This window comes from Anabrus simplex, chromosome 13, assembly GCF_040414725.1.
Source record: "Anabrus simplex isolate iqAnaSimp1 chromosome 13, ASM4041472v1, whole genome shotgun sequence".
Lineage (NCBI taxonomy): Eukaryota > Metazoa > Arthropoda > Insecta > Orthoptera > Tettigoniidae > Anabrus > Anabrus simplex.
Window position 1 is genome coordinate 95,748,188 of NC_090277.1, and position 23,095 is coordinate 95,771,282.

Below are 23,095 nucleotides of genomic sequence, written 5' to 3' on the forward strand. Positions count from 1 at the left end.
TCGAACCCCACTGTCGGTAGCCCTGAAGATGGTTTTCCGTGGTTTCCCATTTTCACAGCAGGCAAATGCTGGGCTGTACCTTAACGCCACGGCTGCTTCCTTCCCATTCCTAGCCCCTTCCTGTCCCCTCATTGCCTTAAGACCTATCTGTGTCTGTGCGACATAAAGCAACTTGTAAAAAGAAAATATTGCCACTGAGAATTTTATAATCGTAACAATTTTGTCTTGAAGATTTCTGCCCAGTCTGTACGATTGCTGCCATTCGACAAAATTTCTGAGTATGGTCCCTCTAGCACCCAGAAGCAGTCCCTCTTACTTGTATGTTCCTGACGCTGTAGGCTCTCTGGAAGTATATATATCCTGTTTTTCTTTATCTAAGTCATCTGGCTGGGAAACAGTATTCAGACCTTATCGTAGGGTCAATGATTTCTGTTTTGTTTTGTCTCCAATTGATGGCAATTATATCAATACGGCTACACAGTGGACTTCTTCATGAACATCAAGGTTTTTTTCTTTGAGACTGCTCGCTAATAAACATCCCACGGTGTTATGACGCTTAATGCAAGGTAACTCTCACTGCAGTGGCCTGTGCGTGTAGAACGTCCAGATAGAGTGGGCACTGGGGTGACCATTGCCATAATTTTTAGCATCTCTCTCCATTCCAAGGAAGACAGCATTTCATCACCCATGAGTTGGCAGATGGTACTTCGGCAAATAGTGGAACTTCTCCCCCTTTGTGCGGGTAGTTACTCCAAGCACGAAATTCCTTTAGTTGTAGAGTTTCTCGGATCTTCTTAGCACTCTTGCAGTACTTTTTATGTAAAAGAATAAATGTTATATAAGCCTGAAATTTGGTGGGTTTTGATTTCCATAAGAAGTGATCGTAACATGCTATATTTAATACATATTCTTATTCAAATGATAAGGAAACCAAGAAGGAATATCCAGAAGACAATAACATAATGTAAAATGAACATATCTTTTGAAATGACAGTTTGGTACTGTATTTCAAGACATAACCACCATAGTGATGAAATATATCCCAGAATTATTCTGACACGATGTGAAAATGGGAAATCATCTTAGAGCTGTCAACAGTGGGGTGCGAACCCACTATCTGCAACCTCACAGCTACGTCACCCTAAACCGCATAACCACTCACTAGGTAGTAGTTGTTATTGCGATTGTTTTTATAAGATGCAAGACCGCATAGTCATGAATCCATGTTGATCAGGAAGATGACTATCAAAAGAAGTGAAAAGGGAGTCATAAAAGGAGATGGTGGGGGGGGATGAAAGGCAGTGTTTACTTTGAATGCCCTAATATTATTTAGCTGGAAGAAATCTAAATTTACAATAACGTTGCGCTGACTGTTCTTTTCAACCCTTATTGATGCCAGGCTGTAATGTAGTGGTTGCGATAAGAATGCCAACACAATTTTAATGCAAATGCACACACTAAGGAAAAACATTCTCCTACTTATATTTTTGGAGGTAAATCCCTGTTCTCTTTTTCCATAGCACACAGGTAAATAGAGAACATGTGTCACTATAATTACAATAGTGTTTCATTTTTCATTTAAAAATGTACAAATTTTTATTTTTAAAAATTTCAAAATTTGACCTATTTTTTTCCTTTTATAGTGTATTTTTATCATGGGTATGATACCTTTGTAAGAATATTCGGTTATTTTTTAATTTTAAAAACTGAAGTTTTATACAATTCTGGATAGTACTTTTTGAGAATTACGCATTTTTACAAAATTATGCACATGCAGGTTATATACACAATCACGTATTCCTTACTTCGAACACTTATCTGTCGATAAATCACTTAATGTTAAAACATTGTGTATTTCATCATCTTTCATACACTTACCCATCTTTACACTATCAGAGGTAAATAAACAACCCTATAAACAAGTGAGGCTGGCCCCGTGGTGTAAGGGTAGCGTGCCTGCCTCTTACCCGGAGGCCCCGGGTTCGATTCCCGGCTAAGTCAGGGATTTTTACCTCGACCTGAGGGCTGTTTCGAGGTCCACTCAGCCCATGTGATTAGAATTGAGGAGCTGTCTGATGGTGAGATGACGGCCCCAGTCTAAAAAGCCAAGAATAACGGCCGAGAGGATTCGTCGTGCTGACCACATGACATCTTGTAATCTGCAGGTGTTCGGGCTGAGCAGCGGTCGCTTGGTAGGCCAAGCGCCGTAGTGCCATGGGGTTTGGGGTTAGGTTTTTATAAACAAGTGAGATAACAAGCAACACGAATCGGCACAGAGCAGAGCTACCACGTGCAAAAACTTGCAATGTATCGCAGGAAAGTTTTTATAAAACTTCACTGCTATCGATATCGCATGTTATAGATATTTCCAGAGAGTTCAATCTTTCTGGGGTTATTACTTACGCTGCCATTGTGCAGCAGGCATTCAAGATACTGATGAAAGAAAAACATGGCCGACCAGATCGGCCTCCTACATTTTTAACAGCAGCTCACATGGATGATAGATCGGCCACCTGGCACTAAGAGTTAAAACAATAATCACCACAGAACTCTTCTGTTGCCACTCATCTCTACTGGATGGCATTATTGCTGGAATTATATTAACTAACCTGTTGATGACAGGTAGGTGTCAGCATTTTATAAAAGGATGATTCTCTCTCTCTTTCAGGCGTTAAAAGGAATTTGGGGGAAATCATGATTATCTTCATATGGTAACCATTCTTTCAGCATTGTTTTTTTCACTTCCTGTATCCCTTATAGAACCAGAACTACTCAATCGCTGGAAGATTATATTGTCAGTGTCATCATCTCTACAATTTCTTCTGGGACTTCTAAAACTAATTTCACCTATGGATTGTACCGTATTGTAGAAACATATAGTTTGTTATTGCCATTTAATACATTCGTGCATCTAAAGTGCACCTCAATTTTAAAAGGCTTGAAATAAATGTTTGCTGGCGTTTGTAATGTAATTTTGGTCCATAGGCTACAAGGAGTTCCATTTATGAACTGTACACATTTTAAAACCTCTTTGTCTACCTCAGCAAGTCTTAATTTGGGCCAGTGAACTTCCTCATTAGTTTAGAAGCCATTGCTGTTTTGTGTTGCTCTCTGCTACACAGAATTCTCTTGCAGCCTGCCTATTTCCATGATTTTCTGCATGAAGTATTATCTTCTGATAGAAGCTTGCTTCATATGAAACCCTTCACTTACTGTCTTCCATATCTTGATGGTCGCAAAAGTTTTTTTTATTACGAACAGTGCGCACAAAAATATGGTATTGGTAGTAAAATAAAATATAACGGTGTACAAAGTGGAAGCAAGAAATGATGATCAAGGAGGTAACCCAAACAGGGCCAAAGAACATCCAGAAGCAGAAAGTTGACCATAATTTTCAATTTCTCATATGAATCTAATGTGCCATTGATTCTAATGCACACCCTGATTTTGGAGACCAAATTTGGGTAAAGAAAGTATGCATTAGATTAGAATAAATAATATGGTAGCTCTGTACACAAAATTACCCTGTCCTATGACCTGGAGGACCCAGGTTCAGTTCTTGATAAGTCCAGGGATTTTAATTCTAGACTGAGGGCTAGAATGTGGTTCGCTCAGCCTCGTGATCCTAGAGTAGCAGACCCGGTCAAGAAAGACGAGCAATACAGCTGAGAATGTCCTTACACTGACTATGTCGTACTCCAGTATCTGCAGGCCATTTGACTAAACAGCAGTCGTCTGTAATCTAGCATGTTCTAAGACCATTACCATTTTCAATGTCTTTAAATAACATGATCATCATGTCAGAAAAAATTGAAAGGAACATGTGATAGGTCAGTGTGGAAAGAGGGAGAAGTAGAAAGTAAATATAAAAGTACATGGACAATCTTCATGCATTGTCATCTTCAGAGAGATAGGTTCTCCCCTCATCAATTCCAGTTACGAGGGGGGATTAAATATAAACAGGATTTTATTTAATTTATTTATTTAAAAAAAACAAGGCAAGTACAATTTTGTTTTTCCACATAGTTTCCTGCTTTGGAAATGCATTTGTCCCAACGTATGGGCAGCTTTTTGAAGCCCTCATTGTAAAAAGCGCACAAAGTCTTCCACACTCTCGTCATCTTCAAATCGTTGCCCTCCTAAAGCTTCTTTAAGCGGTCCGAACAAAAGGAAATCGCAGGGTGATAAGTCAGGGCTGTAAAGAGGATGATCAAATGTAGTCCAGTGCCTTTCCTGTAGCTTGGAGAGGTGGTGGTGGTGGTGGTGATTATTGTTTTAAAAGGAAGTACAACTAGGCAACCATCCTCGTAGCTTGGAGACAGAGCTGCAGTATGGGGCCACGCATCTGGAACACGCTTTATGGAACTGTAGGTCATTTGTGATGATTGCCTGACAACTCCCATAACTGATTCAGACTTGTTCTGCAATTTCTGATACTCTCGCCCATTGCTCGTCGTCAGTAATGTCTTTAACCGCACAAATGTTTTTGTCTGCAATGCTGGTCCAAGGATGGCGATCATGTTGCTGATTTTCCACACGTTCTCATCCTTCCTTGAACTTTTTATGCCAGGCAAACATGCGTCCTTGACAATGGTTGATCACCGAACTGTGCAGTCAATCTCTGGCAAATTTCCGCCGCTGTAACTCCTTCATGAGCAAGAAATTTTATAATTATACATTGCGCATTGGAAGGATGCATCTGTTGCTCCGACATTACGAGCGTTACTGATGAAACGGCGGGAAATATCTAAGAGCATGCTCTCCCCACTCCTAATGGTCCCGCCGTAGCATAGCAGAAGCGCGAGGCTAGTCCTACCAACTGTTGATATTCTGGAACAAAAATCCTGTTTATATTTGATCGAACTTTGTGTTCTACATTCAATTCTTCTCGGCCTGTGATGAGCTTATTTCCACTTTCTGGCTTCATCAGAAGGGCAGGCTTCAACACCCATTGAGGGACATCGTGACAGATCTTTAGTCTTGATGTGGGAAATGTAGGAAAAGCTGGAGTGAATACAGGAAAAGGAAGAGACAAAGAAAAGCTGAAAATGAATACAGGTGCTAAAAGACTGGTAACAAAGAAACACAAGAGGGAGAAAGAAACCTGATGGGTCAATATAAGTAATGGAAAGGCTCTCTTAATTGCCCTCATTCCAACAACTTTTCCTTCATCGTCGCTGTGTCTGAAAATGTGTGTCGCCGTTTTTGTCTTCCATGTTTTAATCTCATGGATTGGATTCCTCTTTTTTGTTGAATACCTTGAGAATCTGGTTGTTTCTTTTCCTTTGTCTCTTGCTTATTGGGTCACTCCTCACCACATCCACGTCTCTGCTGCTTTCAACCTTTGTTTTTTGCATTTCCCAGGGTCCAACTTTCACATCTATATCTACTGTAAGTTTACTCCAGACAGAGCTCTCATAAAATATCTTCCTTGTTTCAGTGTTTATCGTTTTAGTTAGCAGATGTTTTTTGCTCTGGAAGACTTTCTTAGGCATAGGTATTTTTATCTTCACTTCATGAATAGTTGGTCAGTTTCTTTCAAAAGGCTAAACCTTGTCTTTGCAGCCAGAGTTTCCTTTCCTCAGCAGTCCTTTTCATCTCCAAGTAGGATGAACATCCCATCTCACGGGCCATATTTAAAAAATAAGATGTTCATGATTGTCCCCTTGTTTCCTTCCCTAAGATCTTACCTATGAAAATATTATGTATAAGAGTATCATGCCTAAGTAAGTGTCCAGTGAATTTTACTTTGCATTTTCCTGTGATTTTAGGTATCTTTCTTTCCTCTCCTCTTTCTTGTGGAACGATCTTATTCCTGTGAGTTCCGCTATTCTTCCCCTCTCCTACCATATGACATCACTGAAGGTGCAACCCCTCTCACCTGCGTCTTCTCCAGCCGTCGTTAGTCTTACGCTTTAGTCTTACGCTTTAGTCTACTCACAAAGTGGCCCAGAGAATAGTTCTGGTAATTCTCCTCCAAAACCACATTGCCTCATCAGTTTCATCACTCTCGCCTTGGTTACCAAATGAACTGGTGTGCGATTGAAAGTTGTACATCAACACTATAACACAGCACAGCTCACCAATTGTAACTTGAGCACATTTGGAAGAATGAATTCATTAACGTATTAGTAGAGTCCCATACCGCTACTGCTGTTTTAAAGGGACTATGATCGTAACTGCACCCTCGTGGTCAAGACATCTTCTGAATAACTATGGCAGGTCCGCATTGGTTACACCGTTGCCATGACTTGTGCTGACTGGAGGCATGAAACGCATGCCCTCTTGCGCCCTCTCCTACCATATGACATCACTGAAGGTGCAACCCCTCTCACCCGCATCTTCCCAGCCCTCTTTAGTCTTTCGCTTTAGTCTGCTCACAAGGTGGTCCAGAGAATAGTTCTGGTAATTCTCCTCCAAAACCACATTTCTGCTGACAAGCTATTTCCTGTTTCACTAACATCCACGTTTCACACACGTGTCAAGATGCTCCATACAAAGGTTTTTTAGAAATCTCCTTGTATGGAATTTGATGTGCTTATTACGCAGGTTCTTTTTTTCTCCAGAAAGCATTACTAGGCCAGTGCTACTCTTCTCTTGATTTTGTTGAGACATCTGTTGTTTTCCTCAGCACATCGCGGTCTTGTTCAGAAAAATAACCTGTTTTCCAGTCAATGACCAGGTCAGGAATGGAATGAATGAAGCCCCATCTAGCGGCAAGGATAGGAAATGTGCTGGCTGCTGAAGCCTGTCACACTCCTCTGGGGCAATGATTAATGGCTGACAGATGAAATGAAATGATAATTGAGAGTGTTGCTGGAATGAAAGATGATAGGGAAAACAGGAGTACCCGGAGAAAAACCTGTCCCGCCTCTGCTTAGTCCAGCACAAATCTTGCATGGAGTGACGAGGATTTGAACCATGGAACCTAGCGGCGAGAGGCCGACGCGCTGCCGCCTGAGCCACGGAGGCTCCCGGTCTTGCTCACTTTCGTATACCATATTTACGCAAATAATAGTCACACATTAAAAAAAAAAAATAGAGGCACGAAATTAGGGTGCGGGTTTGATTTGCGTCAGTGTTGGAATTTTTTTTTTCAAAATCAGCCTTCCTGAAGTTAGGGTGCAGGGATTATTCGCGTTTATATACCGTGTTTGCGCTAATAACACCCGCACGTTTTTTTAAAATTTGGGTGCGGGTTTTATTTGCGTCAATGTTGGCATTTTTTTTTTCAAAATCAGCCTACCTAAAGTTAGGGTGTGGGGATTATTCGTGTAAATACAGTATTTCAATCCTCTGGACTGGCCTTTTATCGCTAATTGTGGATTTTAAAATTAAATACTAGTTTTGAACATAGGTATTTTTTTATTTCACTATATTTGAGTTCATACTATAATACAGTTGATTGATCCCTTACCATGGAAATAGTGTATTGAAATTATTAAGTTTTTCAGTTTTTGTAAAGTTCAACGTATACACTTAACTAATAAAGTATGGCTGATATTGAGTTTATTTGGTTTTTAGGCCATTCAGAATTGTTTGTACAAGAGGTACATCTATGTAATAATGAGTACATACATATTATGTGTGATCTGTTAGGTCTGTTCATTTGATATAAATCGCTGTTGTTCAGTATTATGTTCGCGTGCGGCCGGCATTACATGTACACTACTGTCAAGTCGTCACAGCTCTGGCACAATTTGAAAGGAATATGATGTGTAGAGCTGTAGTTTGCTGCCATCTATCTTTTTTGAGAACTATATGAACCAAATGTTATACTGCAGTACTGATCAACGCACATAGTATGTTTTGTAGTAACAATGATGAAAACTAGAGAACGTGTGCCGTGCAGGGTTCGTTCTCCACCAAGTTGCACAGCCCATACAGCCTTCAGCATCAATGTGTTAAATTTGCTACCAAGATAGTAAAACTCAACTAGTTCCTTGAGTCGCCCTCTGTCAATTGTCCTTTAATTCCTAGTGAAACATAGGCCCTCCAGGAACATCTTCCTCAACACACTATTCCAGACTAAATCTTGCCATGTCCTATTGACTGCTGCCAGTTCTTGGTCCGTGAATCTCTTCCAGGTCATTAGCGGTCTACCGAGTGTCCTACAGCCTTGCAACTTTCCATTCAAGTACAATACCTGCTTCACAGTCGATCCTTTGTCATGCCAAGTCCACTGCCATTTCCTCTTCTTGATCTGCTTCTGTATTGGTTGCTCATTAACCCTGACAATTACACCATACGACTTTCTGATGTCTTGTGCGAAAGAACGCCATCTAGTGCTCAAAGGGAGGGGAGAGTTATCCCCTTCAACACCACTTCCTTGTTCATTCCGTCTGGTAACTTTAACGTAACTTTAAATAATAGGCTTTGAGTGGCATGTCTTCGAGACGTGTGGTGTAACTAAAGCGATATTTATAAACGTGTTACTGTCAGGGTTAAGCATCTGTTCAAGAAGGTCTGTAATGTGTTAGTGAACCCTTTGGTCACTTTCCGTTATTCACACCCATACAGCAGCACCGATTTAATATCGCTTGGTGCTTCCTCGAAGTTGCTTGGATCTCCATATGGGTCTTAGTTGTGTGAAGGCAACCCTTGCCTTGTTGATGCGGTTCTGAATGTCTAATTTGGCACCACCATCTGGTGCGTTGCAGTTGCCAAGATAGCAGAACATATATCATGAATAGTAGGTATTCATAAATATAAAGCATAGAAAAGTAGCGATACTGTAATATTCTGTATCCATCTTGAAACTGCATGAGCCACTATGCTAGGTCTTGCTTCATAAGCGAAAAACTCGTATCAGTATGTAATTTACTCTAAAGGAACAACATTGAAGATTGCAGATAGTTTTGTTTGGAAACATTCCAGTCTTGTATTCCTAAGTTCAGTGTAGCTGAAGGTGGCATATGTATTATGTGAGTACAACAATTATAATGATTTGTTGATAACTGCTTGAGTTGTAAAGGTTTGCAGGTCTAACACCACTATTGATTTTGAAGAGCTCTTGTGTATATGTGTGTATATATGTGAAATGAAATGGTTCAGCTCTGTGACATTGAATTTACTGTGTAAATACAAAATCTCTGGTGTTTTCAAGTGTGGGTTGTTATTGTTATACATCCTCCACCTTTAAGTTCCTTTCCTGAACTGTAGAATGCCAAGCCATGTAGAATGAGGTAGAAGAACCTGTCGTTTCAATCATCATCTTAGCAGGGTCCACATCAGATCGATGCAAACTACTTTGTGCAGTTTCTTCTTTCGTTTCACCCTATTTGGCGTATGTTGAATCAATCATTTTTCTGTGTGGTGTTCTTTTCTTAGTGCCCATTATTTCTTCATTCTTTCTGATCTTAGTTTCTTCTCATCTTCCGAAATAATAGGTTTGGTTTTTAATGTAGATTTGTCTCGGAACCTTATATTTTCGTCCTTGGTTATTACTTTAGCTGTTCGATCGAATAGTGAATTTTCTGTAATTTTTAATTCTACAAGGCCTTTTCAGCTTCTGTAGAGGATTTTGTTTTGCAGTTACGGAAGAAGTCAAAGACTTGTTTGCTTAAACTAGTAGAGTTCATTCTGAGAAGATGACCGTAAAAATGTATCCTCCTTTTTTTTTTTTTTTTTTTTTTGCATAGTATCTGGGAGCTTTTCAATTTTCTTGTGCCAGGCTGAGTGGCTTAGACGGTTAAGGTGCTGGTCTTCTAACCCCAACTTGGCAGGTTCGGTCCTGGCTCAGTCCGGTGGTATTTGAAGGTGCTCAAATACGACAGCTTCGTGTCGGTAGATTTACTGGCACGTAAAAGAACTCCTGCGGGACTAAATTCCGGCACCTCGAAGACCGTAAAAGTAGTTAGTGGGACGTAAAGCAAATGACATTATTATTATTATTATTATTAATTTTCTTGTAGAGTGTTTCATTCTTGAAGTGTATTATCTTATTATCCTGAAATTTTGGTCCTACGATTTTTCTTAAAATTTTCCTTTCTTTTAGCTTGAGTTTCTCCATCTGACCTTTGAAATTCATGTTTAGTGTTTCTGCTGCATATTGTGCTTCTGGTTTAATCACTGTTTTATAATGTTTAATTTTGGACCCCCAACCCCCCGTGAAAGGGATTTCTTGTTGTATGTATCTTTTGTTAGTTGGAAGGCCAGTTCGAGTTTATTTTACCTGGATTCCATTGCTTTGCATTTCACAGCATTCCAACTAATCCATTCTCCGAGATATATGAATTCTTTTACAATTTTGTGCAGTTTATTATTATTTATTTTCCACAAATTGTAAGTACAATTCAGGGATGGCGAATGGAGAAAGGCCATAGTCCCACATACACAAAGGTGCTCCCATCCCCACTTAAAATTACAATATTAAATAATTACAATTATAGGCTATTGAATGTGCTTATATACAATTACTGTATTTACATAATATTCACAAGACGTGTTCATCTCTTGTAGATTAAGATTCCGGATTCTTAAGTCAGTGTCATTGGTTGGAAAATTCTAAGTTCCCACGGAGGGAATTAGATATTTTTCACCAATAGAGCATGTCAAAAACAGATCAGCTGTAAGGCTTTTCAGGCGTTTTCTCTATTAACCAGCGTTTTGTCTTAGGTCTGACACTAGACTCATCCGATTGGGATGTGTCAGACCCTACCCACTGACGCTGGGATGTATGCAGGTGAACTTATCAGAAGCCCATTATAAGAGGCACAGTCTGATAACTGCCTTCCTTAGGGAACTTAGAATTTTCCATTTGGAATTGCTAGGCGGGCAATAACTCCATTGTGGAGATTTATCTCCTGTATGCAGTTATCAGACTGTGCCTCTTATAATGGGCTTCTAATAAGTTCACCTGCATACATCCCAGCGTCAGTGGGTAGGGTCTGACATATCCCACTCTGATGAGTCTAGTGTAAGACCTAAGATGAAACGCTGGTTAATAGCGCAAACGCCTGAAAAGCCTTGCATCTGATCTGTTTTTAATGTCGATGGTGTCCAGCTGCTGTAATTTACTGTCCAAAGGTCACAAGAAGGTCCCTGATAGTCAGCGGCATGCAGGCGAAATGGAATGCAAGTGGGCAGATGACCTACCATTGGCTTGTGGTGAGCAATATCTCATCCCGGCCTCGACAAAAACACTGAATGGTTCGAGCACACTTTGTTAGCTTGTCGTAGATAAATCTGTGTTGTGTACATCATTTTATTTCAGCATACCGTGTGAAATCGGCATTGTATGTGTTGTCAGTAAGTGAATGAGGTGTTTAGCCTTAGATTAAAAAAAGAAACTACTTTTCTCTTCATGAGCAATGACTTTCATGCTGATCTGTATTGAAAAGCAGTTACAAACAGGGAAGTAAATGCTAAAAACGTTTCACCTATTTAATGCTTTTTTATTATATATAAAAATTACATATATTCGGTACAAGTTTCGGTCTCCAATATAAATAATTCTAAAACAGGTGTGTCATCATCATCATCATCATCATCATCATCATCATCATTGCCCTTTATCCATCTGTAGCCGGGTAGGGGCAAATATGGTTCCTCTCCACTTTCTTCGGTATTTCCACCACTCCTCCTCCAACACTGTGTCCCAGTCCAGGTTTCTTTCTATAATGCTGCGTTGGATGGTATCCTTCCATCTCAATCGTGGTCGTCCACGGCCTCTCCTTCCTTCGATTTGCATTTCCATCACCTTTTTTGGCATTCTTTTGTCGCTCATTCGCTTTATGTGCCCAAACCATCTTAGTTGGCTCTTCTCTATTTCAGCATTCAATTTTTCCACTCCAATTTCTTCCCGGATTTTCTCATTCCTTATTTTGTCTCTTCTACTCTTCTGTATCATACTCCTCAAGAACTTCATTTTAGCTGCCTGTATTCGGCTCTCATCCTTCTTCGTCATTGTCCAAGTTTCTGCTCCGTAAGTTGTTATGGGTACGTAATACATCTTGTACATAGTATCCTTTGCTTCCGTTGGCACATCTTTGTCCCATAACATATTTCTTACACTATGATAGAAACAACTTCCAGCTTGAATCCTTTTACTAATCTCAGCATCCAGTCGAGCATTCTCCATTAATTCACTCCCCAGGTATTTAAACGTTTCCACTACTTCCAGGGGCTTGTCTGCAAGTCTAATCTGACCTTTCCCTTCTTTCTCTCCTCTAGTCATAACAAGAGTTTTACTCTTTTCTACACTTATTTTCAATCCACATTCTTCGATCTTCCCTTTCACCACATTCAATTGTTCTTGAACCTTCCTGTCGTCTTCTCCCCAAATCACAATATCATCTGCAAATAACATCATGTTCATTTCTCTTCCTCCATATGCTGCTTTTGCTGTTCTCATGATGTCATCCATTACTATTGTAAACAGGATTGGTGATAGAACACTTCCCTGTCTCAGCCCACTAGTTATTTTGAACCAACAGGTGTGTATAAGGCTAAAATTAACAATATTGGAGTGTATCGTCAGAATTTAATTAAAGGTTAGGTCAAAAAAATGTATATCAAAAGGACACTTTAGAACATGTGATACAGGTTCATATACCAAATAGTAAATTCTGGTTCATGGCCAGGTTATTAAAATGGAGCAAAATGTTCATCACACTTTTGTCAAGACTTAGTTGTATATTTTGAAGGCTTCAATTAAAAGATTAATTAGTGGCATCTGGATGGTTCATCTTATGGTCTAGCACAGTGATTCCCAACCTTTTAGCAACTTCGTACCACTTCCAATTTTTGAGAAATATTGGCGTACCAACAGTCCTAAATATTTTAGAAACATATTTACTGTCAGAAAAGTGCCCATTGGCTTATTTTAATTAAATTACTGAGAAAATTTCATAGTTAATAATTATTAATGCACTTGTATTTCGTTTTTTTCAATCCTCCAAGTCACCATTGAATTTCACAGAGAATTCACATGTTAAGCATATGTGAATTACATGTGTTTCACATGTGCTTCACAATTGCACCCCATTATTCTGCAAATTGTTTTGCAGTGAATTATTTGTTAACTCACAATGAACTTGCAGAAAAGTTTTTGGAGTTTCAACATATTTAATTTCTTTACTGCTCAGAGAGCATTGAAATTCACAGTTAAATTATTGTGAAATTCAATGCTGACTGGGCTTTATCAATTCAACAATAAATATATAGAGATTTTTCAAAATGTTCTTGCTAATTCTTATTTTAAAATATATAAAGACATTAATATATTAATAGCATTTAAAATGATTACTGCAAATTACAGTTTTTTTTAATTACTCGTAGGTCTAAAAACATACAATTCTATATAATTAGTACAAACTAAGCAAAAAAGAAAAAAAACCTTCAACATCACCACGAATCAACTTTCATTGCAAAACTTGCTGATTGCCTAAGATTAAAATATCAATATCAGGAGTAAGGGAATTTTGATGTAACAATTTTCTCACTCCATTTAGCAGGAGTTTCTTCTATTCTAGGAGCTGTTAATTTTATTTCCACAACTATTAATATACGTGCTCCAGGAATATCATTGATCAAACTCCCTTGTTTGTATGAGCTATGGTCATTACAGCTCTCAGTTTCACTCTTAAGTCCCCTTCAACACTTATTCTGTTTCTATGTTTAATTTTTATGTATAAAAGTTCAGAAAATCCACTCTCACAGAAGTAACTTGTAACAAGCGTTCCATCTATTCTCTCTCCTTCTACCTTCAATGCATCGGATTGGCATGCTTGCATACGCTATCTGTATTATCTCTATGCTTGTATCGCCCACGTGTACCACCTGAAACATTCCTGCGTACCACCGGTTGGGAACCCCTGGTCTAGCAGAATGAGGTTGTATTTGATCAAATATAAAACAGAACCATGTAGCAAGCTCGGCACCCTTTGTATACATTAAACTTCATATTAGGGGTGAGTCTCATAATATCTTTTTTTTTTTCTCCTCTCATTTTCAATGTTCTAATTCCTTGCCTTCGTTTTTTCAGACTAATCCTTAACAGCGATCTGTTTTGGAAAGTAAAAGAATATCACTTGACACTGTATTTCTACACAAGGATGTCCGCATTTGAACACTACACGTTTGAGAGGTATCAACTTGGATATGTTTTTGCACTGGAGGTGTGTCTGGAAATTTAGTGTGGACAGAAAAGCAACACTGTGGTAACCAGGCAACCAGTGTTTTTGTCATCTTCTATACTAAGTCATCATCTGCTTTCTTATGTTATTACTGTGTGCCAGTACTCTGCCTTCTATACAGAGAAAGTACAAATGGCACCATGTTTTAAACAAGTTTCCACTGTTTTTAACTGGTGTTTCATATAGGCTAGGTCACAGCAAAGCTCCTTACGCATGATGTCACCGAAGGCAGCAGAATTTTTCTTTATTGCATGTCTTGACTTAGGACCTCAGGCAACTTAAAGACATCATATTATGACAAGAAAAACATAACCTTAATTTTTGTTAACTTATTATATATATTTTAATGTTATAATTATTCCTAAAACATTGTCTTTGTCTGGTATACATATGTTTCAGTTATCACATGATTTGTTTAATTTTTATTTGGCTGAAGATGGCCACTAAGTGGCTAAACTAGTCCCAAGACTGATGTAATATCACTTACTTGATATGTTGTATTGTCAATTTATTCTTATAACACAATGGTTTGACAACATTTGGAGAATCAGTGATTTTGTATTGTTCATAAACAAAAAAATGCTTTCCCTAAGAACTTTAATATTTTTACTTATCTTTTTATTCCCTGGGATGGGTAATTTTAAAACTTTTTTTTACCATTGGCAGTAATGCTGAATATCCATAAAATAGAAACTCTTGCAGTAAAGAAAAAAGACTTCATCCAGCTTTTTACCAGGTGGTAGTACCCCAAGAATGGATGTGACATTACCATGCATTAGGGCAATGCTGATGCGCTAAATAAGATAAGCAGTTGATCGCTTATCGCTGGAAATCTGAGCAATCCGTTGGCCAACCTCTTTGATAAAATTGAGGCCCTCATTTCCCCAGGTACCACTTGATGCAATGGTTACTGACACGAAGATTTGTCCAACAAATCGCTGTATTTTCTTCTCAGTATTTTCCCTATTCGTGGCTGCACCTCCAGCACTCAATGACGAAGAGGAAGAATGGACTGGGCGAACGTGCTGACACAGGTAAAATCCCACAAGAGAGATTTACCCCTTTTCCATGGCACAAGTTCATTCCGTCTGGCCTTTTACTGTCTGAACAGCACCAGCCAGTGAGCTTTCGTATGGAAGGAACTTTGCGGAAATCAGAGCCCGCAAGATGTTATAGTTTATAGTGGAGAAACTTCTCCCTTTTTGAGACACAGGATTGGGTTCTCTCAAGAAAAGACACCATCTTACAAACCAATTTATAAATATTTTATTATTGTAACACACATCACAATCACACTTGAGATAAATAAATATACTGTAATTATATTCAACACTTGGGCAACTGGGAGTTGAGCAACAAGATCTGTAAACACCTCATCAGAGGAGGCAGAGAGAACTATTTTTCATCTGGTGGTTACCGGTACATGGAAAGATTATGGACTAATTTTGCAGATCAAATCCTGTTAACTGTTCGCTTGTATCATCTAGAGAAAATTCTCTGTATTTGAAGCTTGAAAAGAGGTATGATATGAAAATTAGCATTTTCAAGACTAGAGCGATGTCAGTAGGGAGGAAACCTAAGAGAACTGAATGTCAGGCTGGGAATACAAAACTGGAACAGGCATATCATTTCTAGTACTTGGGATGCATATTCTCCAGTAAGGTATAGCAAAACTTGCAGTTTCAATCAACAGTATTCTGTAAGGAAAAAGAAGTCAGCTCTTAGATGAAACTATCTTTACATCAATCTATTATCAGACTGACTTCTCTGTACAAGAGTGAAAGTTAGGTGGACTCTGGTTATCTTATTTGTAAGTTGGAAGTAACAGGCATGAAGGTAGTGAGATAGATTGTTGTAAAATCAGATGACAGGAGGGTACTTGAAATAAGAAGATAAAGGCTAAGTTAGGAATAATTTTGATGGATGAAGCTGTATGCATAAACCTGCTTTGGTGGTGGGGTTCATGTGAGGTGAATGGAAAGGCAGATACAGAGTAATAATGGACTCGGTCACAGAGATTCCAAATGATGTCCACAACTGTACAAAATGATGTTTAAGGACTCGAAGAACAGACCCTGCACTTGAAGAAGAGGTGTAGAACTAAACAGGGCCATGGAGCTGGTAGCAAATACAGAATTGTGGATTAGTTGTTTTAAAAATTTGCCTTACAATGCATTTAATATTAGTTCCCGTTGTAATAAATATTGAGAAGACAGGATTTATACAGTTTTTGACACAATGTTCCATGTAACAATACCAATAAACCAACAAAGGGGGATACGGATGAAAATACACAAGTAAACATTACATTTATTTACAGTCTTACCATGAATACTGTCCACCTCCGTAGTGTAACGATTAACTACAAAGGAGGTAGAATGCCGACTGAGCATCACAGAGATGAAGACGCTTAGGTGGACAACTGGCATCACTAGACTGGATCACATTTCAGACGATGTTATTAGGAAACGTTTTTACGTTGCACCGGTCCAGAAGAAAATGCGGGAAAGCCATCTGCACTGATCTTGGCGTGTGTTGCGTGCTGAGGACAATATATTGCAAAGTCAGCATATACATAGGAAATAGCTAGAAAGAGGCCCAATGGACGACCGAGATAGCGATGGGCTGATACAGTGCACTGTAAATCTCCATCCAGACAAGGCCTGAGACTGAACTAAATGGAGACAACGAATCCACACAGCAGACCCTGCCACCAGACGGGACAGATGCTAAAGAAAGAGAAGTGCATTGGCTAATGTACAAAGCCCCTTAAAACAATTAAAATATCTTAGAATCTCATATCAGTTTACAGAAAAACCTTTCGAGACTATTTATGGCAAAACTGTATATATTGAGACATCAAGAGAACAAGTTGTGAATCAGCAAGTGATTACGAATACCAGATCAGTAAGAAGTCTGTCTACTTACCTACAGTGCCGCATTATATGAATAAATACGAGCTGGACACTGTAGAAGTGAGAGATCTCATGATCAGTGCGACAGAGACAGTCCCTAAGAAGATGATAGAACTGATGACGACCTGCAATATCAGTAGCAAGGAGTTCATCGACTGGAGGCTGACAGCTCTCAGGGATTCTGTTCTGATACTTAAGACACCACTTGTATTCACCAGACTGAGATCATGAACTTATAATTTACTTTTAATTTCTTTATATTTTAATGAAGTTCTTTTAGTGTATTCTTTGTCTTAGGCAGCCTTCAAGTGGAGGAAGATTTTGAAAATAAAAAGTAATTAACCATGAGTCACAGACTTGGAATAAACAGTTAGAAGAAAAAATAAATAAAATCAAATTGAGAAGAGGCACTGTGTTGATATTTATCTTCACTTTTCAGAGAAAGTATAAATTAAACAAAATGTGGTTGGATATGTAAGGCTTCCTTCTGCTCATTGTAGGGCAGTAAGTTGTTAGCCAAAGTACTGAAAACTCCTGATTATCTGGGCAGCAGTTAGTTTTTGAGAGTAATTAGCACTGCATTTCCAAAAAAACTGCTCTTCTTCTTCACTCGTTTGTTACACATCAGTCTTCACATGAAGATAACAATAATAATCATCGTCACCATCATATCAACCTGTTAACTTGACAGTAGCTGGCACATCACTGGAGCTGTTGAAATTAGGTCCCGGATTGAGCAGGCAAGGACTGCATTCAAAAGAATGAGCAAACTTCTCTGAAACAGGGACTGTCTCCGTTTACTTCGGTGTTACGTAAAATTGAAGGAAGGAGAAGCAGGGGAAGAGGGAGAATATCTTGGCTACGGAATCTACGAGAATGGTATGGGCTCAGTACCCTTAATCTTTTCCGAGTTGCTGAGAACATCACCCTGATGACAGTCAACATCCAATGAGGATATGGTACGAGAAGAAGAAGATCACCATCATATGGCCTCAGCTACCATGTCCAGGCATTTTTATTTGATGCCATTTAGGCTGCCTGCATGTCAATTTTGATGTTCCATCGTATTCTACTAAATGGCTGAGAAACAGCCCGGCACTAGGGATTTTAATCTTAACACTTTGACTGCCAGGACACATAGCAAGAAATGTCCCGGTGGCTAAAGTTTTCTTTCTAATGTGCATGCAGTAAATCAGAAGTAAAACAATATTCCAGGTGATATTTAACTTAGTGTTCAATATGTGTACTAAATATCATAAAAATTCCTAACACCCTGAGGTAAGCCACAGAAAAGTTCACTGTATGGTTTTAACTAGATGGCCAGAGCGATAAAATCTAGTGGTACTGGAACCTTGCATTGCTTGATAATACTCACTGAAGGTAACAGACTCTGCCATGATTTGTTTACTAACGCTTAACACTACAATCCCAAGACACTTGTTGTTCTACGTTGGGTGTGTGTGAAATACTTGCAAGATATTTCTATGCTATTATACCGCTTATCAGAGAGTTTAGTTATATAGAACTAAACCATTTTCTTCATGAACTCGGAGGATTATGGTCCTAAGCCCTGCGAGGTCATAGCGGTATGCTAGCATAGCAAAGTCAGCGGTCTGCCAGCCCCGTAGAGAAAGTCATACAACACCTGTTAGCGGTACTTTGCACACTCATAGCCTCGCGAGAAACTCACTCAGTGGTACAATGTGCCGTTCTGGCAGCCAACGTGTTAAATGGTCAATTCCCTCTGCTCGAGGACTAGGTGTTTGTTCTGTCCCCAACATTCCCGTAGCTCACACAACACTATCTACCAGCACACAGTTTCCAATAGATGGCAGACACTCTCCACCCTAAGTGGAGGGTCTGTCTTACAAGGGCTGCACCATATCCACACAAGAATATTATACATAGGCTGGGTGGACCTCGAACCAGCCCTCAAACAGGTCAAAGTTCCTAACCTGGCTGAGAATTGAACCTAGGGGGCAGCGAAGAAGAAAAGGCATTCTATATTGGATATGTTTCGAAAAAACCATTGAATATGCGCACATAATCAGGAGTTTACATTCTGTTTACAAACCAAATTCTTGAAGAAAAGTCTGTACATTTTAGAAGAGGGGGTATATATGTCCCATTGACGAGCTTCTGTTTGTTGGCACCACTGATACTATGAACATGATAGCAGATAACAGTTTGCCAACTGTATCCTGAACATCAGTCTTGAAGCTGCAGGCTAGCTCTTCTTATAGGTGGAGAAGAACGCGAGAGCCTTCATCAGCTGATAACTCTTGGAAATGGGGATGTTGCTGTCGTACAGCTTCTTGGAGTTCTTACAGTCCACATAGAACCACCAGTTGCACTTGAGGATCGTCTGGTCGAAGAGTGTGGACTCGGGACACAGGAAGCTCTTCATTATGAGCCCGTCGTCCGTGAGGGCACAGACATGGAACACCTGTGAAATGAGGACAAGAAATTGTGAAGGCAAGAGGCAACAACGAATAATAATAATAATCATATGGTCTAAGCTTCTATATGCAGCCATTTTAATTTGATACCAATCAGGCTACCTGCACATCAATTTTAATGTTTCGTCTAACTCTACCAGATGGCAGAATAAACCGTATCTCCGTTGGGCGATCTGTGGCAGAGTTTTTTAATTTTGTCAGCTAAACATTAACTCTGTCACTATAAATCTTCTACATGCAGCTATCAAACAAAAAAACTTTGCCAGGGGAGGAATTTGAACATGAACCTCATAGTTTGTTAGCTTCGTATTTTTCCGTATTGATGATTCGAATGATCACAGGGGATGATGACCTTCGTTAGACCCCTTTAAACAACAAACATCATCATCATTATTATCATCCAATGATCACATCCTTTTCAATGCTGCCATTCCCCCCTTAAAGAATATTTATTTAAAGAAGGTTAATAAACAGAAATAGAAACATACAACCAAGACCCCACAGGACACACCCCCTCCTCAAGCCCTCCCCTCTGCTCTATCCCCTTTCCCCACCGCTGCCGCAATAGCCAGCACCCGCCATACAAGAGGCAGTGCACAGCACGCTCCCAACAAATACATAAGAGATCAACTACAGACAACAGGAAAGTAAGTAAAATATACACTTACAGTATATTGCACAATACGTATCATAGACGTTCTCTAATGGAAAACCTTTCTTTCTTTTCTTTCTATCTTTTCTTTCTTTCTTTCTTTCTCTCATTCTTTTTTCCAATTTACATATCCCGATACAGCTATCACAAATTTCCAACAGATCACAAATTACAAAGGAAGGAACACTCTCACCATACTACTACAAAACAATGGGCATTAAATTTAAGATGACTTGACCTCGAGCAGTGCTCAATCTACGTGAAGATTTCAACTCATTTTATTCGTTCTACCAAAATTGGCACTTTAAACATACAATATGTACCTGCTTCAACATAGAAATCGTAAAGTGTGTTAAAAACATCAAGATCAGTGATAGTTCTTAAATTAACTTTCAGTTAATTTTAGACATCCTATTGATGCAAATTTTGCCACAACATTGTATTATTTAAATATAGAAATAAATCATCTTAAACTTAGAATAACTAGTGTCACATTGTAACATAGAAATCAAAAGAGTATGTCAAAGGAACATCAAGACCAGTACCATTTTACAACAAACTTTCAGACAAGTACTTTAACATAAATAAAAGTATTGATTAGGTGGGAAATCCGGCCTCATAATTGTGAACATGGCCCTCCTCATTCACAGGATCGCACCACAGCAAGTATGCTACAGTGAGAGAGGCTGAAATCCGTGCTGCATTTGTGTTCGATGCTGATTTCCCGGCATGGCTCTCAAGTTGGTCTTAAACCACGGGCAGATTTAGCAACACTCCCTCTCTGTGAATTGATCTGATTGGCTAAATTCAGCAGCTGATAAAATGATAACGGCATGAAATAACAATTTTTTTTTTTTCAAATTATCAGTATGACCAACCCTCTAATGTTTATATACCCTGTTCCCATTGTTTCTGACCACCCTATATACACTGCTGTTTTTAGAAAGTGAAACACCAAGACCGAGCACTGTGATCACAATGCAATTAATTCCACATAGTAGGGACATGACAAGACACAAATGATTTCAATTACAGAATTGTATATGCATGGTGACCGTGGAAATTCAGTACGGTGTAGCGCCACCACGCGCTACAATCAGAGCCGCTAGACGTTGTGGCATGGAGTCAAAGAGCGCCTAAATATGCTGCTGGGGAATACTCTGCCACGCGGTTTGTAGGCGCGTCCATAAATCATCAACAGTGGCTGCAGGAGGACCTGAACGAATAAGGTGCCGACTGACCAGATCGCAGACATGTTCAATGGGTGACATATCCGGCGAATGGGCAGGCCAGGAAAGCAGTAGTATCCGTCGTTCTTTGAAGAAGGCTTGCACATTCCTCGCCACATGCGGCCAGGCATTGTCCTGTTGGAATATGGCATCTGGAACGGCCTGCAGAAGGGGCAGTGCCTCGGGCTGTAAAACCTCCCTGATGTAGAGGTAGCTGTTCAGATTGCCCTCAAGACGTAGGAGGCGAGATCGCATGTTATAGGCAATTGCGCCCCAAACCATCACACTTGGTGTTTGTCCGCTATGCTGCTCAACAATACAGTCTGGCCGATGGCGTTAACCACGGCGGCGTCTAACGCGTATGCGGGGACAAGTTGAAGTGGGACTCCTCCGAAAACACTACATTTTGCCACTCAGCACGCCAGTGTCAGTGTTTACGTGCCTATTGCAATCTACGGCGTTGGTGGGTGCTGGTCAATGGAAGCCGGCACAATGGCATGCGTGCCACCACTCCGACCCTCAGAAGACGGGATCGAACCATCGATGCAGACATCCCCACACCCGTTGCAGTGCTCCAACATCGAGCCAACACTGTGGATGACACTGTTCTGTATGTTGCGGACAAGATGGCGGTCATCTCGCGCTGTGGTCACATTGTGTCGTCCAGTACCCTGTCGGCGCTGTGTACGGCCCTCTTCTCTCCACTGGTTCCACATACGCCTCACTGTTGAAGCAGCGTACCCTATACAAGCTGCAATGTCACGGAACGACAGACCCATCTCCCGGTGCCTTATCATTCTGCCCTGTTCGAACGCACTCACATGCTGATATTCCCTCCTGTGATGTTGGCGAGGCATAGTGGCACTGAGGTACACATTTCCACTTCATATGACGGCTCCGCACCGACTGAGTGTTGCGTAACACTGCCCTGGCCGGTCACACACAGAAGGGCACTGCTGGGCCTACGTGTACGCCATTTCTCTGCAATTTAAATCACTTTTTAAGGTTCCATTGTTCTACACGTCCTCTGATTTTGGCGTGTTTCAGACCATTGCTTCTGAGTGTTTCGCTTTCTACAAACAGCAGTGTATATTTTGAAGCAAAGCATCTGCCCAGCATTCCAGTTGACCATGAAGGTCCAGAAAGAAACATTCAATTACAATTAATGGCTAGAAATTTACATCAGAATTTAAACTAGAATTTTCCTTACAACTGGTTGTGTGATGTGTAAATTGAGTCTTTTAAAATGTTTCCAGATATATCATCAATTTGTTTTTCAGTAATGCCAAATTCCTTTAATATTGCCACTGTGAATTTGAAAACTGATCTTCTAGTGCCAAAGGAAAGACCTTTCACTGCCCATGAATTCGCAGGTAGGTTGTATCCTTCACTCAGGTGAATAGGATCATCTCCTTTTCTTCGTCAACGCAAACTCTTTGTTGATTGTCTTGCTCCATTCGCACTGTAGGGTCTAAAACATGGGCGTCAAAGCTTGCCTGCCATAACCGCAGTTCCCGTGCTAGAAATACCTATGTAAGAGGGTGCAAGTCACTTCCCTTTGTCGGCTTGTACTTCCCCACGTTGCTGACTCAGGGCTGTGCATGCCTACCGGTAACAAGCTCCAGTTGTCTGTTTTGGTCTACGAGTAGTGGTTAAAACGTACAGCTACATAGACTGTGGCATAAGGATTAACACATTCATT

The 23,095-nt window shown here is 39.9% G+C and overlaps 2 protein-coding genes across 2 annotated transcripts in view; one reads left to right on the forward strand and one right to left on the reverse strand.

The window, feature by feature from the left end:
* LOC136884714 (exportin-5) overlaps positions 1-14,539 on the forward strand; it is a 34,307-nt gene extending 19,768 nt beyond the window's left edge. Inside the window, exon 4 of the transcript XR_011018898.1 lies at positions 13,988-14,539. The gene's annotated coding sequence lies outside the window, so the exon portion shown is untranslated. The remainder of the gene's footprint in view (positions 1-13,987) is intronic.
* Positions 14,540-18,975: 4,436 nt separating this feature from the next.
* The window catches only part of mtg (mind the gap), a 79,314-nt gene continuing 75,194 nt past the window's right edge, over positions 18,976-23,095 (reverse strand). The window contains exon 7 of the mRNA XM_067157016.2: positions 18,976-19,499. Coding sequence (XP_067013117.2) covers positions 19,281-19,499 — 219 coding nt within the window. The 3' untranslated portion in view covers positions 18,976-19,280. The remainder of the gene's footprint in view (positions 19,500-23,095) is intronic.